Consider the following 21,370-nt stretch of genomic DNA (forward strand, 5'->3'; position numbering starts at 1 on the left):
AAATACATCATTTGTAGTCCGAACCTCTACTCCTGCTACATCCCATCTCCTCTTTCTTCTCGTTGTCCTATCGATTCAAAGCTACCAAGTAGTAGGTGATATACAGAATAGTATGGCTGCAAGATCAGACTACGCAGTGTTTGTTGTAGTCTGTTGCCATAGAGACACAAAGGTAGAAGATGAAATCACACAATGGTAGGAAATTTTTAATCAAGATTATTTGCAAAGTTGCTTCTTGCTTTTCTTATAGATGCATGGCAGCTAGAAAAGTAATTGCTTGAAAAAATATGAAATACCCTTTAAATGCATATGATAATGATGCCTGGCAGCATAGAGCAACCGTCGCCGAAAAAAAAATCACATCAAAATTAATCTGGGAATCAGAAGAACTTAAATTAAAAAATTCGAGGCTTCTCTATGGTGTTTCTTCTACCTTTAACATTAATTAGCCTTTTCCTGTGGATAAACACAGAACATTCTTTTTTTTCTTCTGCTTTTCCATTATCTTTTTCAGCCAAGAGACTTTTAGTAAATACTTTTTAATTAAGATAAGCGTCTTGCGTTCTGCTACAGAAAACAGCTAAAAGGATTTGCACCTCTCGTACTCTACACCACAGAAGCCGCTAATACACGGCCCCAGAAATAAATGGCCTGGAAACATTATAAGATGCTAATCAGCTTCGAAAGATTTCTCGCAGTACTTACAGGTGTAGGTCATCTCGAAACTGTCACTGATGTTCACAATGTCAATTTGGGGTAACAACTTTGGGGGTTCCACCAACTGAGATAATGCAAAACGAAAGGCGGCATGTTCCTGTGATTGCTGGTTTGGGAAAAGGCCCCCTGTGGAGGAAAAAAAATAGAATGACATAGTAAATTCAGAGACTAAGAGTTCATAGTACAGATACGAACGTTTGCTTGTCACAAGGAGTATTCGTTCTGCCATTAGCATGACGCGGCCGCACTGGACGAAGCGCGCAGGAACACCACGTTGACGCCACACTGATCAAGCCACAAATATATTCAAATTTTGCTGAAATAACTGCATAAATATTGTAGAATTTGTTATATACCTATCGTAAATTCCATTCAGTCCACCCCTCTATATGTTACTTAAGAACTTGACAGATGATACTTACTGCTTGATCCACTGGTGGCTGCACGATTCCAGCCATATTATGAAAAGCCACCGGGGACCAAGCCAAAGTAGTCAGACAGGTGGGTTCCCGGTGGCTGCTTCCCACCCGCTGCCCTTGAAAAATAGGTCTTTTCCTATAAAGGCACGCATGGAGTGATATGGCACTCCAAGACAGTGGGCGGGGTGAAGCCACCAGGGACCCGCCTGCCAGACTAGTCTCCTGTGCGGCTCGGTCTACGTTGGCCATTGAACCTTGTTTTTTTTGGAAATGCCGCAGCGTTTCAGAGTTAAGGCTGGAATTGTACAACCACTCTCTGACTCATATTCATCGTGGATTGGGAAGCATGGATAAGTTGTCAGGTTCCCTTTAATGCGATGGCTCTTTCTATTCACTATTTGGGAAATCCGACTACAGTCGAGCACACCAGAGATAGGTAGGATCCACAACTATTAGATATTTATGGCATATCTTTTGGGGCCATCTCTGAGGGGCCCTACCAATCACTAGAACTTAGTTTCTTCAAGCTGCACCATAGAAGAGGAAGAAGTGGTGCCGCACGTGGAGTGCAACTTTATTCATTTCTATGGTGTCATTGGTAACCACCACTATATTTGGTTGGCCCCATAGACATATCATGGAGCTGCAGGACGACCACTGCCGTTAAGGGTCAACAGGAGGCTAAGGATCATTGTTATAGTGATTGTGGTGTCCTAGAAATGACTGGTGATAAAAGAGTAACTCAGACAAAGCATAGAGCTACAGGATGACCACCGGTAAGGAGCAACAAGAGGCTCGAGAACATTGTTCTAGTGATCATAGAAATAGGTGATGAAACAGTAACCCCTTTAATTTAGGGAATAATATTCCATCTTCAAATACAGCAATCAGAATGAATCCAATTTCTGGAAATCTAGTAAATATAACTTGTAAAATTATCTTTTTCAAGAAAGGAATCCATCTCGACATGTTTCAGAGAGTTCCAGAACTCCTGTCTATGAAACATGATTATTCTGATGAAGATATTTATGATCTACTAACAGGATCGGTGATAAATGTATGATCTCAGGTGGCCGTATCAATCACTATAATATAATTCCTAGGGTGGCTTCATTCATTTCAATAGGGTCGTTGGAAACCACCACTTTTCTTGATTGTTTTTGGTGAACCCCATAGTTATAGCATGAAGCTGCAGGATAACCATGGTAAAACTCAACGTGATGCTCAGTCAGGATCATTGTTCTAGTGATCATGGAGTCCTAGAAATGAATAGGTGATAAAAGAGAAACCTATAGACATACAGTAGCATGGAGTTGCAGGATGGCAACCGGTGAGGGGCAACGAGAGGCTCAGGATCATTGTTCTAGTGATCATAGAAATGGATGGGCGATAAAAGAGAAACTCCTTAATTTATAGAAAGACACTCCTTCTACACTCCAAATACAACAATCAGGATGAATGCACTTTCTGGAAATCTAAATATATATAACTTGTAAAATTTAATTTTTCAAGCAAGGTAGCCAGAGCTGGTTCAGTGAGTCAACCATCACAACATGGTATGAAGGAGAGTCTCCCTGCTCTTACAGTAAAGAATCACTGTTTATTATTGTCATGTTGATTAAATCTTCTTTCCCCTTGATGTAGAAAATGCCCCCTTAGAATGGTTAAAAAATCTAATTAAAAAGAACATTATACCAATTTCTGTCTGGTCTTTACTTCTCTTGCTGGAAAAATCTAAATAGAAGACCTCTGACATCCCACTTTGACAAGGTGGAGTTCTAGGAGCTTCAATCATGCACGTAGACCATGTATACATGCCTAAAAATGTTCTAACAATGTGATAAAACTGTCTACCACCATAAGATTGTAATATGACCTCCAGTATGATGTGTTGAAGGTCAGAGCATTCTAAAAACAAGGTTTTATTGAAGGTAGGGTATGGTGAACACTGTGAAAGATTATGACTGTAGGGACCACTTTGGGTGGATTGACAATGCCAGCAGCCATGGTTCTCCTAGATTTCACTAAGATTTGTGTCACTGTACGGCTCAATTGACTTTGTCATTCATAGAGCTTAGAAAGGACAATAAGAAAAAGGAAAACCGAAAGAGAGAAGATGTAGACCTAAAGCCACTGTTTTCTTTTTCTTGAGGAAATTGACCTTTTGGGGAATTGCTCACAAATGGAAGATAGAAAGTCAATTGATGACACAAAACAGCCGTACGGAAAAACTGCATAGACCCATTGCATCTGAAACTAAGAAAATGAAAGAGGTTGGGGTATATCACAATTTTGGAAATAATTTAGGAGGCTTTTTAACTCTCACTGCGTTCCAATTTTTCATTATCACAGTTTGACACACACAGAGATGATTGCTAAGATATTTCTGCAAGCTTCCTGCACACCCACATGGTCACAGCAGATGGCAGACATATCGGGACATGGACAGAGTCATTATGCCAACAAATGTATGAATTCGCCAGTTATCAACTTAATCATTCCTGATGTATCTGCTCCGAATTCCAAACTTAACTTCCTGTGGCTGATAAAGACTAAAATTACTGGACCCCCTTAAAGAAATCTGTTGAAAACGGTATATTGATGACATTCAATGCAAAGAAAAAAAGAAAAACTGGCGACACTCAACATATGCTATAAAAACTTTCCTCTTAGTTCCTGAATCATAAAAAACCATACAACAGGTAAAAGAGGCTTGCGAGCTATGTTACAGGTAAAGGAGGCTTGCGAGCTATGTTACAGGTAAAGGAGGCTTGCGAGCTATGTTACAGGTAAAGGAGGCTTGCGAGCTATGTTCCAGGTAAAGAAGGTTAGCGAGTCATGATACAGGTAAAGTAGGTTAACGAGCAATGTTACGAGTAAAGGAGGTTAGCGAGTCATGTTACGGGTAAAGGAGGATAGCAAGCCATGTTACAGGTAAAGGAGAATAGTGAGTCATGCTACATGTAAACGTGGTTAGTGAGTCCTGTTACAGGTAAAGGAAGCTAGCATGTCATGTTGCAGGTAAAAGAGAATAGCAAGTCATGTTACAGGTAAAGGTGTCTAGCGAGTCATGTTACAGGTAAAGGAAGCAAGCGAGCCATGTTACAGGTAAAGGAGGTTAGCGAACCATTTTACAGATAGAGGAGGTTAGCGAGTCAGGTTACAGGTAAAGGAGGTTAGTGAGTCATATTACAGGTAAAGGAGGTTAGTGTTACGGCGGCGGAACACGCTTAAAAAAATATAAATAAATGTGTTCGCCACCCGGGGTCCACCGTGCGGCAGGTGTAAAAACCGTTGCTAAAAGGAAGAGCACCGGGACGGTAATGTGCACAGGGTTTTAGCTGCACTCAGTGCACTAAAGCAGACTCTGGTATATACACAGAGCTGCCAACAAAAACATAAATACCGCTGAGTCTGTATAGCGTCACGGACTTCAGCGATGTGGACACAGTATTAAAGGTCACAGAAATAGCCTTAAACCCCAGGACTATCCCCTCTAGACCTACCGTAAAAAATGAGGTACGAGGTGTCGCAACTGCGAACACCCAGGAGGCTGCAACCGCAGCGCGGCGTGATCGGAGACGCAAGCAAGGCGCTGCAAGAACGCTGGCGCAATGCAGGACGCTTAGCTGCTGCAAAAGGTATGGCTGGCGCGCGCTGGTGCTAGCGCTAGCGCTGCTACTGGCGGCTGCCCAATCACTCACACAATCGTAATATCAGAGGGAAGGGGTTTCATAATAAGTCATCCACCAGTCCAAGCATCCATTACCAAACACACAGCAGCAAGTATGAAAAATACTAGCGCATGGCATAGCGGCCATGCGCACTTTTTATAGCATACGGGACCTGCCGGAAATCTCCAGAGTCCCGAGCGTAACCAATCAAATCAGGAGCAGGACCTGAGCACCTGACTCCTGAACTCCAGTGAGAGCTAGTCCCATGAGCATGCTCAGAAGCAGGGAAAAAGGACTTAGCCTCTGGAGACAAATGTGAGAATCTGGGTTGCTGCATATGCATAGAATGACCCAGATTCCTAACAGTTAGAGAGTCAGGTTACAGGTAAAGGAGGTTAGCGAGTCATATTACAGGTAAAGGAGGTTAGCGAGTCATGTTATAGGTAAAAGAGGATAGCGAGTCATGTTACAAGTAAAGAAGGTTAGCGAGTCATGTTTCAGATAAAGGAGGTTAGTGAGCCATGTTACAGGTAAAAGAGGTTAGCAAGCCATGTTACAGGTAAAGGAGGATAGCGAGTCTTGTTACAGGTAAAGGAAGCTAGCGAGCCATGTTACAGGTAACGGAGTTTAGCGAGTCAGGTAACAGGTAAAGGAGGATAGCGAGTCATATTACAGGTAAAGGAGGATAGCGAGTCATGTTACAGGTAAAGGAGGTTAGCGAACCATTTTACAGGTAATGGAGGTTAGCGAGTCATGTTATAGGTAAAGGAGGTTAGCGAGTCATGTTACAGGTAAAGGAGGTTAGCGAGTCATGTTACAGATAAAGGAGGTTAGCGAGTTATGTTACAGATAAGGGAAGATAGCGAGCCATGTTACAGGTAAAAGAGGTTAGTAAGCCATGTTACAGGTAAAGGAGGTTAGCAAGTCATGTTACGGGTAAAGGAGGTTAGCGTGTAAGATTACAGGTAAAGGAAGCTAGCGAACCATGTTGCGGGTAAAGGAGGTTAGCGAACCATTTTACAGGTAATGGAGGTTAGCGAGCCATGTTACAGGTAATGGAAGCTAGTGAGCCATGTTACGGGCAAAGGAGGTTAGAAAGCTATCTCACAGTTAAAGGAGGTTAGGGAGCCATGCTACTGGTAGAGGAGGTTAGTGAGTCATGTTACAGGTAAAGGAGGCTAGCGAGCCATTTTACAGATAAATGAGGTTAGGGAGACATGTTACAGCAAAGGAGGTTAGTGAGCCATTTTAGAGGTAAAAAAGTATAGAAAGCCATTTTACAGGTAAAGCAGGTTAGTGAGCCATTTTATGGATAAAGGAGGTTAGAGAGCCATGGTGGCTAGGTGTCTTGTGCAGGTCAGTCAGGCAAATCTGTGTAACCACTCCGCCACCACTTATTGGCAGCTTTCTGACTTTTCACAATGTACACAGGAAGCTTCCAATTAGGGATGTGGGTTGAGTTATACACAGCCCAGAAGTCTTAGCTATGCTACATCTACATTAGTAAGTGACACATTGCTGGAATCAGGGACTCTGTCTCTACATCATGCTGTTATCAGATTCCATAGCAAAATCCTGCTGACAAAGTATGCTCTCCATAAATTCCCGAGCCCTTCCCCAAAGAGATCAGGCAGAGCATTCATGAACCACTCTACTGCTTATCAAAAAAGTAGGATTCCCAGTCCTGAAACTTAAACTAGCACAATTTTCATTAAAAACGTACAATTTTGCCTTAAAACGGATCTGTCCCCAGATTTCACGATGCAAACTGTAGTAAATGACCTGTGAAAATCCTTACCAGAATGACTGTATAATCCTTTATTATATTAACAGCTCCTCAATGTCCCTCCTCCCTGCTGAGAGCTCACACAGACCAAGGGATCTAACGATTATATGGGATCAGTATCATGGCCTCCAGTAGTAGCCGGATATTTGTACATTACTATCTATGAGAAATAAATCATTGGCCATTTTAATGACAACTAGGACAATGCAGCTGGCACTGTAGTCTTGTCCCTAGACTTATGCTTCAGTAAAGGACCAAATACCCTCCTGTCAGCTGCCACCTTCCACCCATGAGTCACTACATGTAAACCGTGAGGCTACACTGGCATTAAATGAATGCACCCCAATACGCAAAACCAAAGGTCTCATTCATTTAACTGGCCTCAATCTTCAGAACTCCTGCCCAGTGACCCCCAAATATATGGCACAAGTCTAATAAGGTTGGATAACGTTCGTATTATTCCATGGAGGTACCCAAAAATGTTCTAATCTATATCTATATATGTAATGTATATAACAGTGTACAGCAGGGGTGGGGAATCTTTTTTCTTCCAAGGGCCATTTGGATATTTATACCATCCTTCGGGGGCCGTACAAACTCCGCCCACAAATTACATCCTGACTCTGGCACTGGTGTCAGGATGTAATCTTTCATTGCATGCCCTTCAGTGTTCATTAGTGAACACTGCGTGCGTGTGCTAACAGAGCAAGAAGAAATTAATGAGTTTGTGGCAATCAAAATACAGCTCCCTGCTCAAGAATGCGGTCCCTGAGAATCTGATCGGGGGCCTGATAAAAAGTCATCGAGGGCCGTAAATGGCCCTGGGGCCTGAGGTTCCCCATCCCTGGTGTACAGGGTGGAATATTGGACATGTCAGAGAAATCTGAGGGGGTCCTGGCCATGTAAATCTATGAGGCCTAGTGATTTCTGAGAGCAGGGGATGCCTTTAACCCTTCTAACTCTAACCTCCCTCAAAACTATTTATATAAGAAGTTGATGTATTGTAGGAGTCACACTTGGGCAAAGGAACCCACAGGATCCACTGCTACGTACGACACCACTATTATAAATGGCACATGGTAGGTAGGTCCCAGGAACCAAAGTTCCACAGGGGCTCAGGAGCTTAAAGCGACAATTCGGACAACATAAATACCATATTGTCTGCACATATTTACAATTACAGTGCAAAATCCTGCAAATTTCCCTTTTGGGTGGAGTTTTTCATAGACCTGCCTCAATCTTGGTGCGGGTTGCACAACAAAATCCACACTGTTTGCACATAAAAAGCAATTTGAAAATCAGGTGGCAAACATTGACAATGTATACTATGTTCCTGGAATATACTGATGACATAGACAACTAGCTATGCCACGTCCATTACCAGTATCAAGGTAGATACCCAACTAAATTGTAGGGGCCTGCTATATAAGATCCGCAATTGCTAGATACTGCCCTAACAACGAAAAGAAGATGTCATACTAAAAATTAAACTTGACAACCCCATCATGGGGCCATGTTTTACCATCAGTTCCGAAGATCCAGGGTTTCTAAGTCCCCAAATTCCACGGCTCTTAGACCAATTTATGGTCTAACTATTGGGTTAAAAATTCAGTTCCTCTGCACCAGTTCTCACCACAAAGGAGATGGGATGAGCAACCAGGTCCCTCTTTCCAAGGCCACCATAGCAGTAGCGTGGTCTATACAAATGATGGAAACACACTTATTGCACATGGAAAAAAGATCCTAGAGGAAGAAGGACAAGGGTCAGCACTTGATCGACTTGGCTCTTCTTTTGGCAGTCATATGTCAAGTCAATGTTAATAAATATGTCTGGCTATTGCAATGTAAGGACCAATTTTAATGGAGTCAATTTCAGCTCAATAGAAAATGCCAGTTTAGTTTTTTCACAGGCAAAAATGAGATTGACAGCTAGAAATCACTTGCCTTGTTATTCGTCTTCCGACACACCATCTGGCTAACTTTTCAAATGGGCTTTCATCAACAGTATTAATTTATATAGAAGTAAAACGCCCATGGGACGCCCTCACACCCAGGGCTGTGGGGTATTCGGTACCAGGCCCGGTGGATCTCAATGGGAGTTGTCACGGTAGCTGTGACCCGGCCCATGGCCCTGGGCGCCCATTGTAAATGTTCAGTGTGAATGAATAAGTCGTAATGCCACCTGTGGTGTTCGGCAATGTAGATGTTAGGCCGACGCTGCAGACAGATCCTCTGGGACAGATGGTGTGGTGCAGCAGTGATGGTATAGCCCTCCACAGGCAGGGCTGTTGTCCCAGGGCAGAGTAGAGATGGTGAAACTTAGGTGGTGTAGTGTCAGGCGCAGGGGATGTAGCGGTGCCGTGCAGGTTGAGGCTGGAATAAGTGGAGCACACCAGGGCATGTAGTTCCAAAGCTTTACTCACAGTCTGTTGCACAAACAGGTGCCTGCTTCTGTGCTGTATCCTCCGGGTCTGGGACTCAGTCAACTCCCCAGGCCAGATGGAATACTCCTTTCCAACACTCCGCCAACTTGTGCCTTTCTGAACGTCTCCTCTTATAGCGCCTTTAGATGAAGTACTCCTAGTACTAAGTTACACTGGAGTTCCTCCTGGCTGATGTTCCTATGAACTCTACTTGTACGGCAGGCAGCTGTAGCCTGCTTCGGGGTCTCCTTGCTACTAAGTCCCGGCTCACTATCCAGTTGCTGTTGTGCCCCCAAGTCTTGTGTGGGAATAAAGTGGTCACTACTTCTATTCCTCCGGTGTCTGCTGCAGGACCATTAGTATCCGTACAACCTCAGGGACCAGGCCCCGGGATTGCGCTTAGAACTTCTAGGAAGAGTCTCTTCTCACCCACGTCCTCTGTTCTCTTTTACTCCTCATGTTCCGTACTAATCCTTTCTTTCTATGGAGAGTCAAGCTTTCAGTCTATGTTGCTCTCTCGTTCTCTCTTTCCCGTGCCAGCAGCCCCAGATCACTGGGATCTGCTGCATCACTGCCATCCATCTATCCCTTTCTCTAGGGATCTTCTCCTCTCACCTCCTCCATCAACTACTGACTAATCCTTAAACTCTTCCCGCTCCTTGTAATGTAAACTAATTCCACCCACTTCCCAGCACGTTTCGAAGGTGCTTTGCTACACTACTTTGTGGTGTGGGGTGCAGGCTTTGGAGCGTGGTCAGGAGTTCCACCTTACCTGGACGATGGGACACCACACCTCAGGAGGAGGTGCAGTGCCTCTGTGGCGACTGAGCCTCAGGGGCGCCACACCCACATTAAGTGTTCAGATTCTTTCTTACTTCTTCATATTCATGGGAGCTGCTGCTTACATCTCTGTTAGATAACACTTCATTATATGGCTCTGAAAAATGGATTTCTATAACATAACAGACTTAAAGGGAACCCATTGTGTTGAACAAGGTATATTCTCTGCAGACAGGATGATATGGAGCAGGAGGAGTTGATCAGAGTGATATACATTTTTATTGCAAAGGATTTCTGTCAAGGAGTTATTGCAACAGAAGACCGCAGCATCTGATTGCTCCTACTCATGCGCTGAGAAGAAGCACTTCTCCTTCGTTTTAATGGTGTTTATTTCTTTTGGCAGAAAAGGGGTTAATCGGCCATGTTGGAAACTCTGAGCTCTCTGCTGAGCTACTCCCATCCCCTTTATAATCTGGGTCCTGATTCAAATCCATGTCAGAGCTAGCATTTGCTGCATGGATTAGGAAGATAGGTGTTCATGTGAGGACTCGAAGTTTTGGAGGAGTTATCTGTGACTGTTGCATGGTTTGTGTGATTATTCCCTTCCTTCTCCTACTTTGGTTTTCCCCCATCCCCCACTCCCAGATGCATTTCTCTGTTATATGTGAGTATATATTTGTATGCCTGCTATTTTCAGTTTCCCTGGTTTGTGTTGCCTTTTTCATTGGGTTGGTGTACTGAAGTGCACAGTAGTGCCCCTTTTCCCTGGGTGGGGTAAGAGAACACACAGAGGGCTAACTTAAAAGATAAGACAAGGGTGGCAGCCTCGGCATCTTCACCTTCAGAAGAATCCAGGGGAATTGGGCGAGCTATGGCGCCCCCAAGTAGGGACAGGGAAGGAGCCCCTGGTTCTGGGTCTCCCGACAGCTGAGTCATGACAATTTCAGTATAACTTGTATTTTTTTGCTGAAATCTCAGGTGTTTGTATGTACAAGTCCAGTAAGCGGTCCCACTTGTTAGGGATGATGGAACGCACTAAATATAAAATAATAGACAGTGCCTTTGCCGCCCGGGGTCCACCGTGCAGTAGGTGTTAAAACCGCTGCTAGACAATGGCAGATGCACTATATGGCGGTATAATGCGCACGGGTTCAACGTCACCCGATGTGCACAGAGCGGACTCTGTTGACTCACAGAGGCACTGTAACATAAGCATAAACACCGAGCCTGTTAGACTCACAGGTCTCAGCGAAATTGCACGCACGGTATCCGGTCACAGGACACGAGTCCAAGACAGGGGACGGCATCCATCTACACCTACCTGAGTGCGGTGTCGCTACTGTGGACGCCGGTAAATGCTGCTGAATGCAACGTGGTGGCAGACAAAGCCGCTATGCAATAGTGCCGTGAGAGACGTGACACCACCGGACACTAGTGTAGAGGTGCGGTGTGCACAGTGGCCTAAGGTTTGCCACTGACTGGCGCTGACTCTTTCTATAGTTCCCTATCCACATGCGTAATATCAGAGGGAGGGGAATCTTAATAAGTCAGTCACCAGAATCATATATCCATCACCATTCACACATCTAGCAAGAAGAGTCCATACTAGCGCATGGTCGAGCGGCCATGCGGGCCTTTTATAGCCGTGCGCTGCCGGGACCTTCCAGATCTCTGAGATGAACCAATCAGATCAGGAGAAGGACCTGAGTTCGTGACTCCCGATCTCCAATGGGAGATCGTCTCGTGAGCATGCCCAGTAGCGGGACGAGAGGACTTAGCCTCTGGAGTGGCTTGCTGCAGGACAGCCTGCTATTGCTGACCCAGAGGTGGCAGCAACAACCAGTCCTACAGAATTGGTCTGAGCAGAGCGTCTGGGACGCCGAGATTGCTGTTCAGGCTCTTGAGTGGTCAGTGGAGAATGGGAGACCACCGGATGCAAGGCTCTGGATTCCCGCTGTGCAGCTGCAGGAACTAACATTGCCCCCCCTCCTAGGGCCCCCCTGAGCCTCGCTACGCTCAAAGGCCGCGATCAGGAGCGGAGCGTGGATATTCTCCACTGGCTCCCAGGTCCGGGCCTCTGGGCTTTGACCCTTCCAGTCCACCAAATAAAATTTTTTGCCACGCACAATCCTGCGTCCCACAATGGCGTTAACCTCAAACTCATCCGAAGACAAGTCTGATGACCCGGCAGATGACTCGGAGAACGGGGCCATGTGAACAGGTTTGAAAAGGGACACGTGGAAGACGTCAGAGATGGCTAAATGTGGTGGAAGAGCCAGGGGGAAGACCATCAAGCTGACTCGCTCAAGAACCTTAAAAGGTATGATGTATCGTGGTGCGAACTTGGTGGACTCGGCCCGCAGCTTGATATTTCGAACAGAGAGCCACACCAAATCGCCGGGGGAAAAGGTTGGAGCGGGGCGCCGTTGTGTGTCGGTGGATGCCCTCATTCTTTCTTTAGGGGCTCGAATAGCATCCTGGGTGCGATCCCAAATGTCGCGAGCCTCCACTGCCCAGTCTGCCACACTGGAATCAGTGGAGGACACTGGCATTGGGACAGGGACGCACGGATGCTGGCCGTAATTAAGAAGGAACAGCGTCTGACCAGCGGAATCAGCCACTGCATTATTCAGGGCAAATTCAGCCCATGGTAGTAAGGATGCCCAGTGATCCTGCCTGACAGAGACAAAATGTCGCAGGTACTGTACGTGACCAGAGTTTGGTTGGCTCTCTCAACCAACCCGTTCGTCTCAGGATGATAAGCGGAGGACAGATTTAGCTCAATACTGAGTAGACTGCAGAGCTCCCTCCAAAACCGATACGCAAATTGAGGACCTCGGTCACTAACAATTTTGTCCGGCATGCCATGCAAACGGAATACATGTTTTATGAACAGTGTGGCAAGACCACTAGCGGAAGGCAGCCACGCAAGTGGCACCAGATGCACCATTTTATAAAAATGGTCGGTGACCACCCAGATGACCGTACTTCCACCAGACTTGGGCAGGCCAACCACAAAATTCATGCCAAACATCTCCAAAGGTCTGTCTGCCACCGGCAGAGGATACAGTAACCCAGCTGACCTCTGTCTAGATCACCTGTTCCGCGCACACGAGATGCATGCCTGTATGTATTCCTTCGTGTCCTGGGCCATGTGCGGCCACCAATAAGACCTTGCCAGGAGTTCTGTGGTCCGCTTAGAGCTGAAGTGACCACCCACCCTGGACGCGTGTGCCCACGCGAGAACCTCCGGCCGTAGCTGAGGAGGGACAAAGGTCTTGCCCAGTGGCACTGACTCGAGAGCAACTGGGGCCACAGTCCTGAAACTCTCAGGAGGGAGAATTAGCCGAGGCTCAGCCTCCTCTTCCTCCGCTGAAACCACCGAGCGGGAGAGAGCATCCACACGGACGTTCTTCTCTCCAGACAGTGCAAGGTGAAGCGGAAGCGGGAGAAGAAGAGCGACCACCTAGCTTGACGAGAGTTCAAGTGCTGGGCCGTTTGTAAATAGACCAGGTTTTTATGGTCTGTATATACCTGGAAGGGAAACCGGGCTCCCTCCAGGAGATGTCTCAACTCGGAAAAGGCCAACTTCATTGCCAGAAGCTACCTGTCCCCGATGGAGTAGTTCTTCTCCGCCGGTGAGAAGGTCTTTGAGAAGAAAAACCAGGGATGCTTCCAACCTTCTGAAAAAGGACTGCTCCTGCACCAACGGAAGAAGCATCCACCTCTAGGATAAAAGGGTTATCCACGTCGGGATGGTGTAAGATGGGAGCGCCGGCAAAATAGGTTTTCAGAGACGAGAAGGCCTTGGAGACCTGTTCTGACCAAGCCTTGGGATTAGCTCCTTTCTTAGTGAGGGCAACCAGAGGAGCTACCAGTGTGGAGAAGTGGGGAATGAACTGGCGGTAATAGTTGACGAACCCCAAAAAGCACTGCACCGCTTTGAGCGAATGGGGCTCCTGCCAGTCCGTTACCGCTTGCAATTTGGCAGGATCCATAGCCAACCCTTGGGCCGAGATGATGTAGCCCAGGAACGGCAAGGTCTCCTGCTCAAACTGGCACTTCTCCAGCTTGGCAAAGAGAGAGTTCGCCCACAGACGGTCGAAGACCCTGCAGACGACTCTCCGGTGGGAAGTCAAATCTGGCAAAAAGATGAGGATGTCATCCAGATAGACCACCACCGAGGTAGAGAGCATATCGCGGAAGACGTCGTTAAGAAAATCCTGGAAGACAGCAGGCGCATTACAGAGGCCGAAGGGCACGACCAGATATTCTTACTGGCCATCCCTGGTATTAAAGGCTGTCTTCTACTCGTCTCCTTCGCGAATGCGGATCAGGTTGTACGCCCCCGTAGATCTAATTTTGTAAAGATCCGGGCCACTCGCAACCTGTCAAATAACTCAGAGATCAACGGAAGAGGGTACTTGTTTTTAACTGTTATGGCATTGAGACCTCTGTAGTCAATGCAAGGACGTAACTCTCCACTCTTCTACTGCACAAAGAAGAACCCTGCACCAGCCGGCGACACCGACTTTTTGATAAAACCTCTTGCAAGGTTCTCCCGGATATATTGAGACATAGCCTCCATCTCGGGGAGTGATAGTGGATACAAGCAGCCTCTAGGCGGTTCCGTGCCTGGCAATAGATCTATCGGACAATCATAAGGACAGTGCGGCGGAAGCGTCTCCGCAGATTTTTCAGAGAAGACGTCCGTGTACTGGTGGTATGGTTTGGGAAGCACGGAGAGATCCACGGGCACTTCAGTGGAGGCTACCTGAACACTGCCCCTCAGGCACCTTCCCTCACAGTCCTTGCTCCAACCCAGTATATTCCCCGAAGCTCAATCAATATGAGGGGAATGGCAATGGAGCCAGGGAACTCCGAGAAGCACCTGGTTGATGCCATGTGGCAAAATGAACAGGGACAAAATCTCACGGTGGGATGGTGAAATTGAGAGCCCGAGTGGTGCTGTCTGGTGGGTAACCTGAGATGGTAAAGGTGCACCATTAACCACCCTGATGGTCAAGGGTTGGGGCAGTAACACCAGCGGAATAGCGTGCTTTTGGGCGAAGGACGAGGTCATAAAGTTCCCTTCTGCCCCGGAATCCTTGGTGACCTCTGCCCCCCAGGTGGAAGCTCCGCTATCTAAGGCCCCACGGAATACCGGTTTGGGAGAGAAAGGTTTCATATCTGATAGACCCCCACCTACGACCACTGGACGTGATCGCTTTTTCAACCACGGTGAACACGTGTTAGCCGAGTGACCAAACTGCCGGCACTGGTAACAACATGTGGAGCTTCACACCGGATGCGGCTTGGGACCGGCGTGAGACACCTCCATAGGTTCAGAAGCAGGAAATTTTAGCGGCTCGGAGAAGGTGGGAGCCAACACAACCCTTCGCCTGGATTGCGCACGCTCCAGCCCGCGCTCCGCAAACCGGAGATCAATGCGGGTGAAAATGGCAATCAACTCCTCCAGAGTTGTGGGGACCTCTCTGGTTCCTAGAGCATCCTTGACATGCTCCGCTAACCCTCTCCAAAACACAGGGACGAGTGTCTTATCAGGCCACTCCAGCTCGGAAGCCAATGTCCGGAATCGGACGGCGTAATGGCTGACCAAGAGGGACCCCTGTGTTAGGGCTAATAGTTGAAGAGGTGTCGTGAGTGACCCGTGGTCCCAAAAAGACCTGCTTAAGGGATGTGAGAAACTGAGTGGCGCTCAGAACCACGGGGTCATCACGCTCCCACAATGGTGTAGCCCACTCAAACGCCCTGCCCGACAGGAGAGAGACAATAAACCCCACCTTAGCCCACTCTGTAGGGAACCGTGTGGCCAGTGGCTCAAGCTGAATAGAGCACTGGCTCACGAATCCCCAACAGGTGGCGCTGTCACCCGAAAACTTGTCGGGCAGCGGGAGGCGGGATAATGTCAGTGACGGTGTGAGGGTGGGCATACGTGAGACAGCCTCTGCGACTGCCTGAAAAGCGGCCGCAGTAGCACTCGCAGCTGAGGTGGGACTCTCGAGAGCCGCCAACCTGCCCTCCAGCTGCCGAATGTACTGCCGCAGCTGCTGTTGGTCCGCCATTACTAGCCAGACCCTGGCGCTAGTATAATGTTAGGGACGGCGGAACGCACTAAATATAAAATAATAGAAAGTGTGTTTGCCGCCTGGGGTCCACCGTGCAGTAGGTGTTAAAACCGCTGCTAGACAATGGCATACGCGCTATATGGCGGTATAATGCGCACGGGTTCAAAGTCACCTGATGTGCGCAGAGCGGACTCTGTTAACTCACAGAGGCGCTGTAACATAAACACTGAGCCTGTTAGACTCACAGGTGTCAGCGAAATTGCACGCACGGTATCAGATCACCTACCGTGCGTGCGGCGTCGCTACTGCGGATGCCGGTAAATGCTGCTGAATGCAATGTGGCGGCAGACACAGCCGCTATACGATAGTGCTGTGAGAGACGTGACACCACCAGACGCTAGTGTAGAGGTGCGGTGTGCACAGTGGCCTAAGGTTTGCCACTGACTGGCGCTGACTCTTTCTATAGTTCCCTATCCACAAGTCAGTCACCAGAATCATACATCCATCACCATTCACACATCTAGCAAGAAGAGTCTATACTAGCGCATGGCAGAGCGGCCATGCAGGCCTTTTATAGCCGTGCGCTGCCGGGACCTTTCAGATCTCTGAGATGGACCAATCAGATCAGGAGAAGGACCTGAGCACATGACTCCCGATCTCCAATGGGAGATCGTCTTGTGAGCATGCCCAGTAGTGGGACGAGAGGACTTAGCCTCTGGAGTGGCTTGCTGCAGGACAGCCTGCGCTGCTATTGCTGACCCAGAGGTGACAGCAACAACCAGTCCTACAGAACTGGTCTGAGCAGAGCATCTGGGACGCTGAGATTGCTGTGCAGGCTGCTGAGCGGTTGGTGGAGAATGGGAGACCACCGGATGCAAGGCTCTGGATTCCCACTGTGCAGCTGCAGGAACCCGACGCCTAACACCACTAGTGATTGTAAGTCATCCCTGTATGACATAGCTGTCAATCACTAGGAGAACTGCCCTCAGGACTCGTGCATGCAATCATTAGGAATTTCAATGAATAAAGTTTTAAAATTTATTTTGAGACTTTTCCAACAATCTATATATCACCGCTTCTCCTACAATATGCGATGCTTTCCACAGATCGGACATCATAAACAACACGAAAGGTTCCCTTTAAGATAGAAATTCAGCAAAGGCTCCTGTCCAAAGCCGAAAACCAGTTTGTGATCTATCGGTCTGTGAAACCTAGTAAAAGTAATTTTATTTGCCATCTATTCAACTCTATACCTCTTTTGGGCAACACACAACATTTTGTCGAATTCCTAAATTATGTTAATCGGCTCAACTCAACGTATTCTCCTCTGGTGTCTTCTCCCACTATAAGTTAAACTTCCACGCCGGTCACCTTTCACTACTGTACAGTCTGAGCACCTCCAGAATCTTAAGGTTCCGTTTAAGACACTGAGATTTCTACATGGATGACAGTTTTGGCAACTAAAAAAATTGACAGGCAGACCCTTCAAGCTCATCGATATGTAAAGGTCCATCTTTAAAACTTTTTACAAGCATGCAGTGTGAAGATCCATCTCTAAAACATTTCATAAGCTCCTCATTCCTCAGGCACTTGCAAAAAGCCCAATGACAAAGTTCATGGCTGCCCATATAAAGTGCAAATCTCCCATAGAGGCAATACATGAGGGGGCTCCTGAAGAGGGGAGTCTGTGGACCCCATATTTTATTAGGTGATTGAAATTTGTGAATGTCTCCACAAATTCTGCAGAAAAAATGTAGGAAATAAACTTAAAGTGAACCTGTCATCAGCATTTTGGTAAGTAAACTACAGGCATTGCCAGGTTGGCAGTGTTCAACTGATTAAAATGATACCTGGAGTGAAGAAATCCGTCTTGTTGTTCTTGTGTATTCAGTGTTAGAAGTTTTCAGTTTTCAGAGCTGTAGTTTCAAGACGCTTTAAGACCCATCGCTAGGGGTCCAACACCTGGAACCCTCCGCAATCAGATATCTGCAGCTCCCAAGGAAGCCAGAATTATAAAATGGAGTCAAGACACCTTAGTTACACACACTGTGTAGTGGTCACTATCATGTACTGCAGATCATCTCCCATTCACTTCACTATGAGCTGAGCAGCAGTACTCAAGAAAGGTCACTACACAGTGTAAGGAGCTATGATGTGCCGGCTCCGTACACCTTTTACTTCCGGTTGCCGCAGGGGCTGCAAACAGTGGATCCTGGAGGGTTCTGCGTAGAGGATCCCAACTAGAGCTGGTGCAAATCGATTCACATGTCCCATGTTACCAACCATGTTAGTGGTGTATGGCCGCTGCAAGGGAGCCGGAGTCACACCTTGCAATTGCAAGCAGTCGCGACCCTTCTTTTGATTAGCCAACCTCACATGTCATGAATGTTGCGGCGCCATGCACATGTGACACCATGCAACACCAGCTAATCAAAATAAGAGCTGCAGGCAGGTAAGAGTCAGTACTCCCACTAATGGGAAGCATCCATACACCTCCGTCGTGGCTAGTATATTGGGACATGTGAATATATTCGCTCCAACTCTAATCCCAACCGATCTGATATTGATGACCTATCCTAGACACCTCATTTTCACAGTTCTGTTTTTACGATTGTGAGAAAATGCAGGCAAGGGTTCAGAATGAGAATTCTACTTAAAAATGTAAAAGTGATGAAAGGTTCCAATGATGCCAACGTAATCGGTACTTACTCCCTAAAGTGCGACTCTAGAGACCGAGACATGCATCAAATGTTGAATGAATGAGAGTCAAAGAAGGACAGAGATTGCTCCGTTGAGTCACCCTCAGGCTCTTTCAAGGCACTTCTTGATGAGAGCACGTCTAAAGTAAAGGGAAGTGCCTACACATGGGCCCTACTTCTGACTGTTAATGACCGGTGTTCTTCTGACAAGAAGGAGAATTCTACATACGAATAAGTGAAAGTCAATTTTCTTCCTTATAATTATCTTTGATGAATATGAGGCCTTCAGAGCTTCTTCCATAGTTGACCCATTCAGGTTTACTATCATTAAATCTTAAAAAGTTTCATTCATATAAGAAGATAATTACAGAGATAAGCATATATTTGTTTTAGCCTGAAAGGGTTAGCAGCGATGATCACTCCAGTCACCCTATTAATCCACAAGCCCTGCATACTTTCAAGAACACGTCCCAAAGGCCTGAAGGCAACAAAGCTGAAAAAGGAAAAAAAAAATCAAACACAGCAGACAACTCCGGGAAGAAAAACAAGATTTGAAATTGTAATTCAGCCATCGTTTGCTTGACAATAAAGCCAATCTAAAGCCAGGATGTTAGGATTCTCATGGTTTTGTCTAGCCTTAAGGAACCGGGGTGACGTCATGTCAAGTCATCACTAAGAGAATGAAGAAGAAGACGCAAATGTAGCTTGTGTTCCCATACCAAATGAGAAAACTCATTCCAGAAACTTCATTGCAGGTAGCTTCTGAAAAAAGAAGCTATGAGGGGAAAGTGTAAGTGGAAGCGAGCAATTTATAGGCTGACCAGTTGACTCATTGATATTGCAGCTAATATTGACCAATTCTTATTGGTTTCAAACACTTTAAGGAACTAGGGACGTAATTGTATTTTTTCACACTTATGTGCAGAAGATTTAACATGGAAGGTTGTAGTACAAGAACCATCTTCTATAATCTCGTAAGGAATGTCCCAGCTCTTTGAGAAAAAATGTCAAACTCTGGTCGTGAAGATGTTTATAATTTTCCTGTTTTTGAATTTTTTTTTTGTAAGGGCAGGAATTGGGATGGATGGAAACAGAAGACCTATATTTTATATTGACTTTGTGGCTGTCCTGTTCTTAGACCAACCGGACCATGTAGTAAAGAATTCTAAATATTTTATATATTTTTAGTCTACTTATATCTTAACATATTCTATCAACTCTTGGAAATTTGGCCAGGTACATTTCTCCTCATAAGCTGTGGGACACCAAAAGATGGGCTGTAGTATCATAAATAATAAAACCTGATGATGGTTGGTTCTGCTGCACAGGAGACTAGTTGGACCGGCTTGTCCCCGGTGACTCCTCACTGACAAATCCACTGTAGTAACGGGTCTCTCCCTACATGAATACTCAAGGAGAAACCCATCAGTCACTGGAAGCTGAGGAGGAGAAGCTGCCAGGGATCCGCCTATCCGACGACACTCAAGAGCTGGGGAAGTAATTGTTTTTTTCACAATTATGCACAGAAGATTGAACATGGAAGGTCGTAGTACAAGAACCATCATCATCAATAATCTCATAATCTACTTATATCTTAACATATTCTATCAATTCTTGGAAATTTGGCCAGGTACATTTCTCATCATAAGCAGTGGGTCACCGAAATATGGGACTGTAGCATCATAAATTATAAAACGTGATGATGGTTGGTTCTGCTGTATGGGAGACTAGTTGGACCAGCCGTTCCCTGGTGGCTCCTCAATGGAAAATCTACTGTAGTAACAGGTCTCTCCCTACACGAACACTCAAGAAGAGACCCATCAGTCACTGGAAATGAAGGAGGAGAAGCTGCCCGGGATCCGCCTATCCGACTAGTCACAAGAGCTGGAGACGTAATTGTTTTTTTCACACTTATGCAAAGAATATTGAACATGGAAGGTTGTAGCACAAGAAGCATTATCAATAATCTCGTAATCTACTTATATCTTAAGTAACATATTCTATCAACTCTTGGAAATTTGGCCAGGTAGATTTCTCATCATAAGTTGTGGGACACCAAAAGATGGGACTGTAGTATCATAAATAATAAAACATGATGATGGTTGGTTCTGCTGAACGGGAGACTAGTTGGACCGACTGATCCCCGATGGCTCCTCCCTGGCAACTCCACTGTGGTAACAGGTCTCTCCCTACAAGAACTCTCAAGGAGAGACCCATCAGTCACTGGAACCTGAGGAGGAGATCCTGCCAGGGATCCGCCTATCCAACTAGTCTCAAGAGCGGTTTGGTCCTTGGTGGCTTTTAAACTATTTTTCTCTCTGAAATACCTAATTGTTTCAGGGTTGAACATACACGGCTGAAATCATAGACTCAGTGTATTAAAGCGTAACTATTGTTTTAATTTTCAATTCAATAATACATATGAAAAAAAAGCAACGTGGTCATGAAAAATCTGCTTCTTTCTCCTCCTGGAGTAATTTTTCATTCTCATTTCATGGGTAAAATCTGTAAAATTTGTATTCGGTGAAGACAGATTTTCTCATTACTGAGAACAGGAAATGGCAGTTGGTTCTTTTAAAGACATTCTGCTGCAAGTTCTCCTGAACCGAAAGTGACAGTACTCCATAGAACTTTATGAGCACCAACTGTCATCTCCCATCTCAGTAATGGGAAAGTCTATATTCACTGAAGAAGTTTACCTGTGAATTGAGAATTAATGATAAGTCTAGGAGGACAAAGCAGAGTATTTATTGAAAATATATTAGAAGGTTTCTTATTTTCAC

At 46.0% G+C, this 21,370-nt stretch overlaps 1 protein-coding gene across 6 annotated transcripts in view; it reads right to left on the reverse strand.

The window, feature by feature from the left end:
• Window positions 1–21,370, reverse strand: part of GRIA1 (glutamate ionotropic receptor AMPA type subunit 1) — a 321,187-nt gene that overhangs the window by 293,122 nt on the left and 6,695 nt on the right. For all 6 annotated transcript variants that reach the window (XM_073567910.1, XM_073567912.1, XM_073567911.1 and 3 more), the window contains exon 2: window positions 706–843. In XM_073567910.1, coding sequence (XP_073424011.1) covers window positions 706–843 — 138 coding nt within the window. The remainder of the gene's footprint in view (window positions 1–705; window positions 844–21,370) is intronic.

Source organism: Dendrobates tinctorius, unplaced genomic scaffold (assembly GCF_039654945.1).
Source record: "Dendrobates tinctorius isolate UK_male_01 unplaced genomic scaffold, ASM3965494v1 ptg000020l, whole genome shotgun sequence".
NCBI classification, from domain to species: domain Eukaryota; kingdom Metazoa; phylum Chordata; class Amphibia; order Anura; family Dendrobatidae; genus Dendrobates; species Dendrobates tinctorius.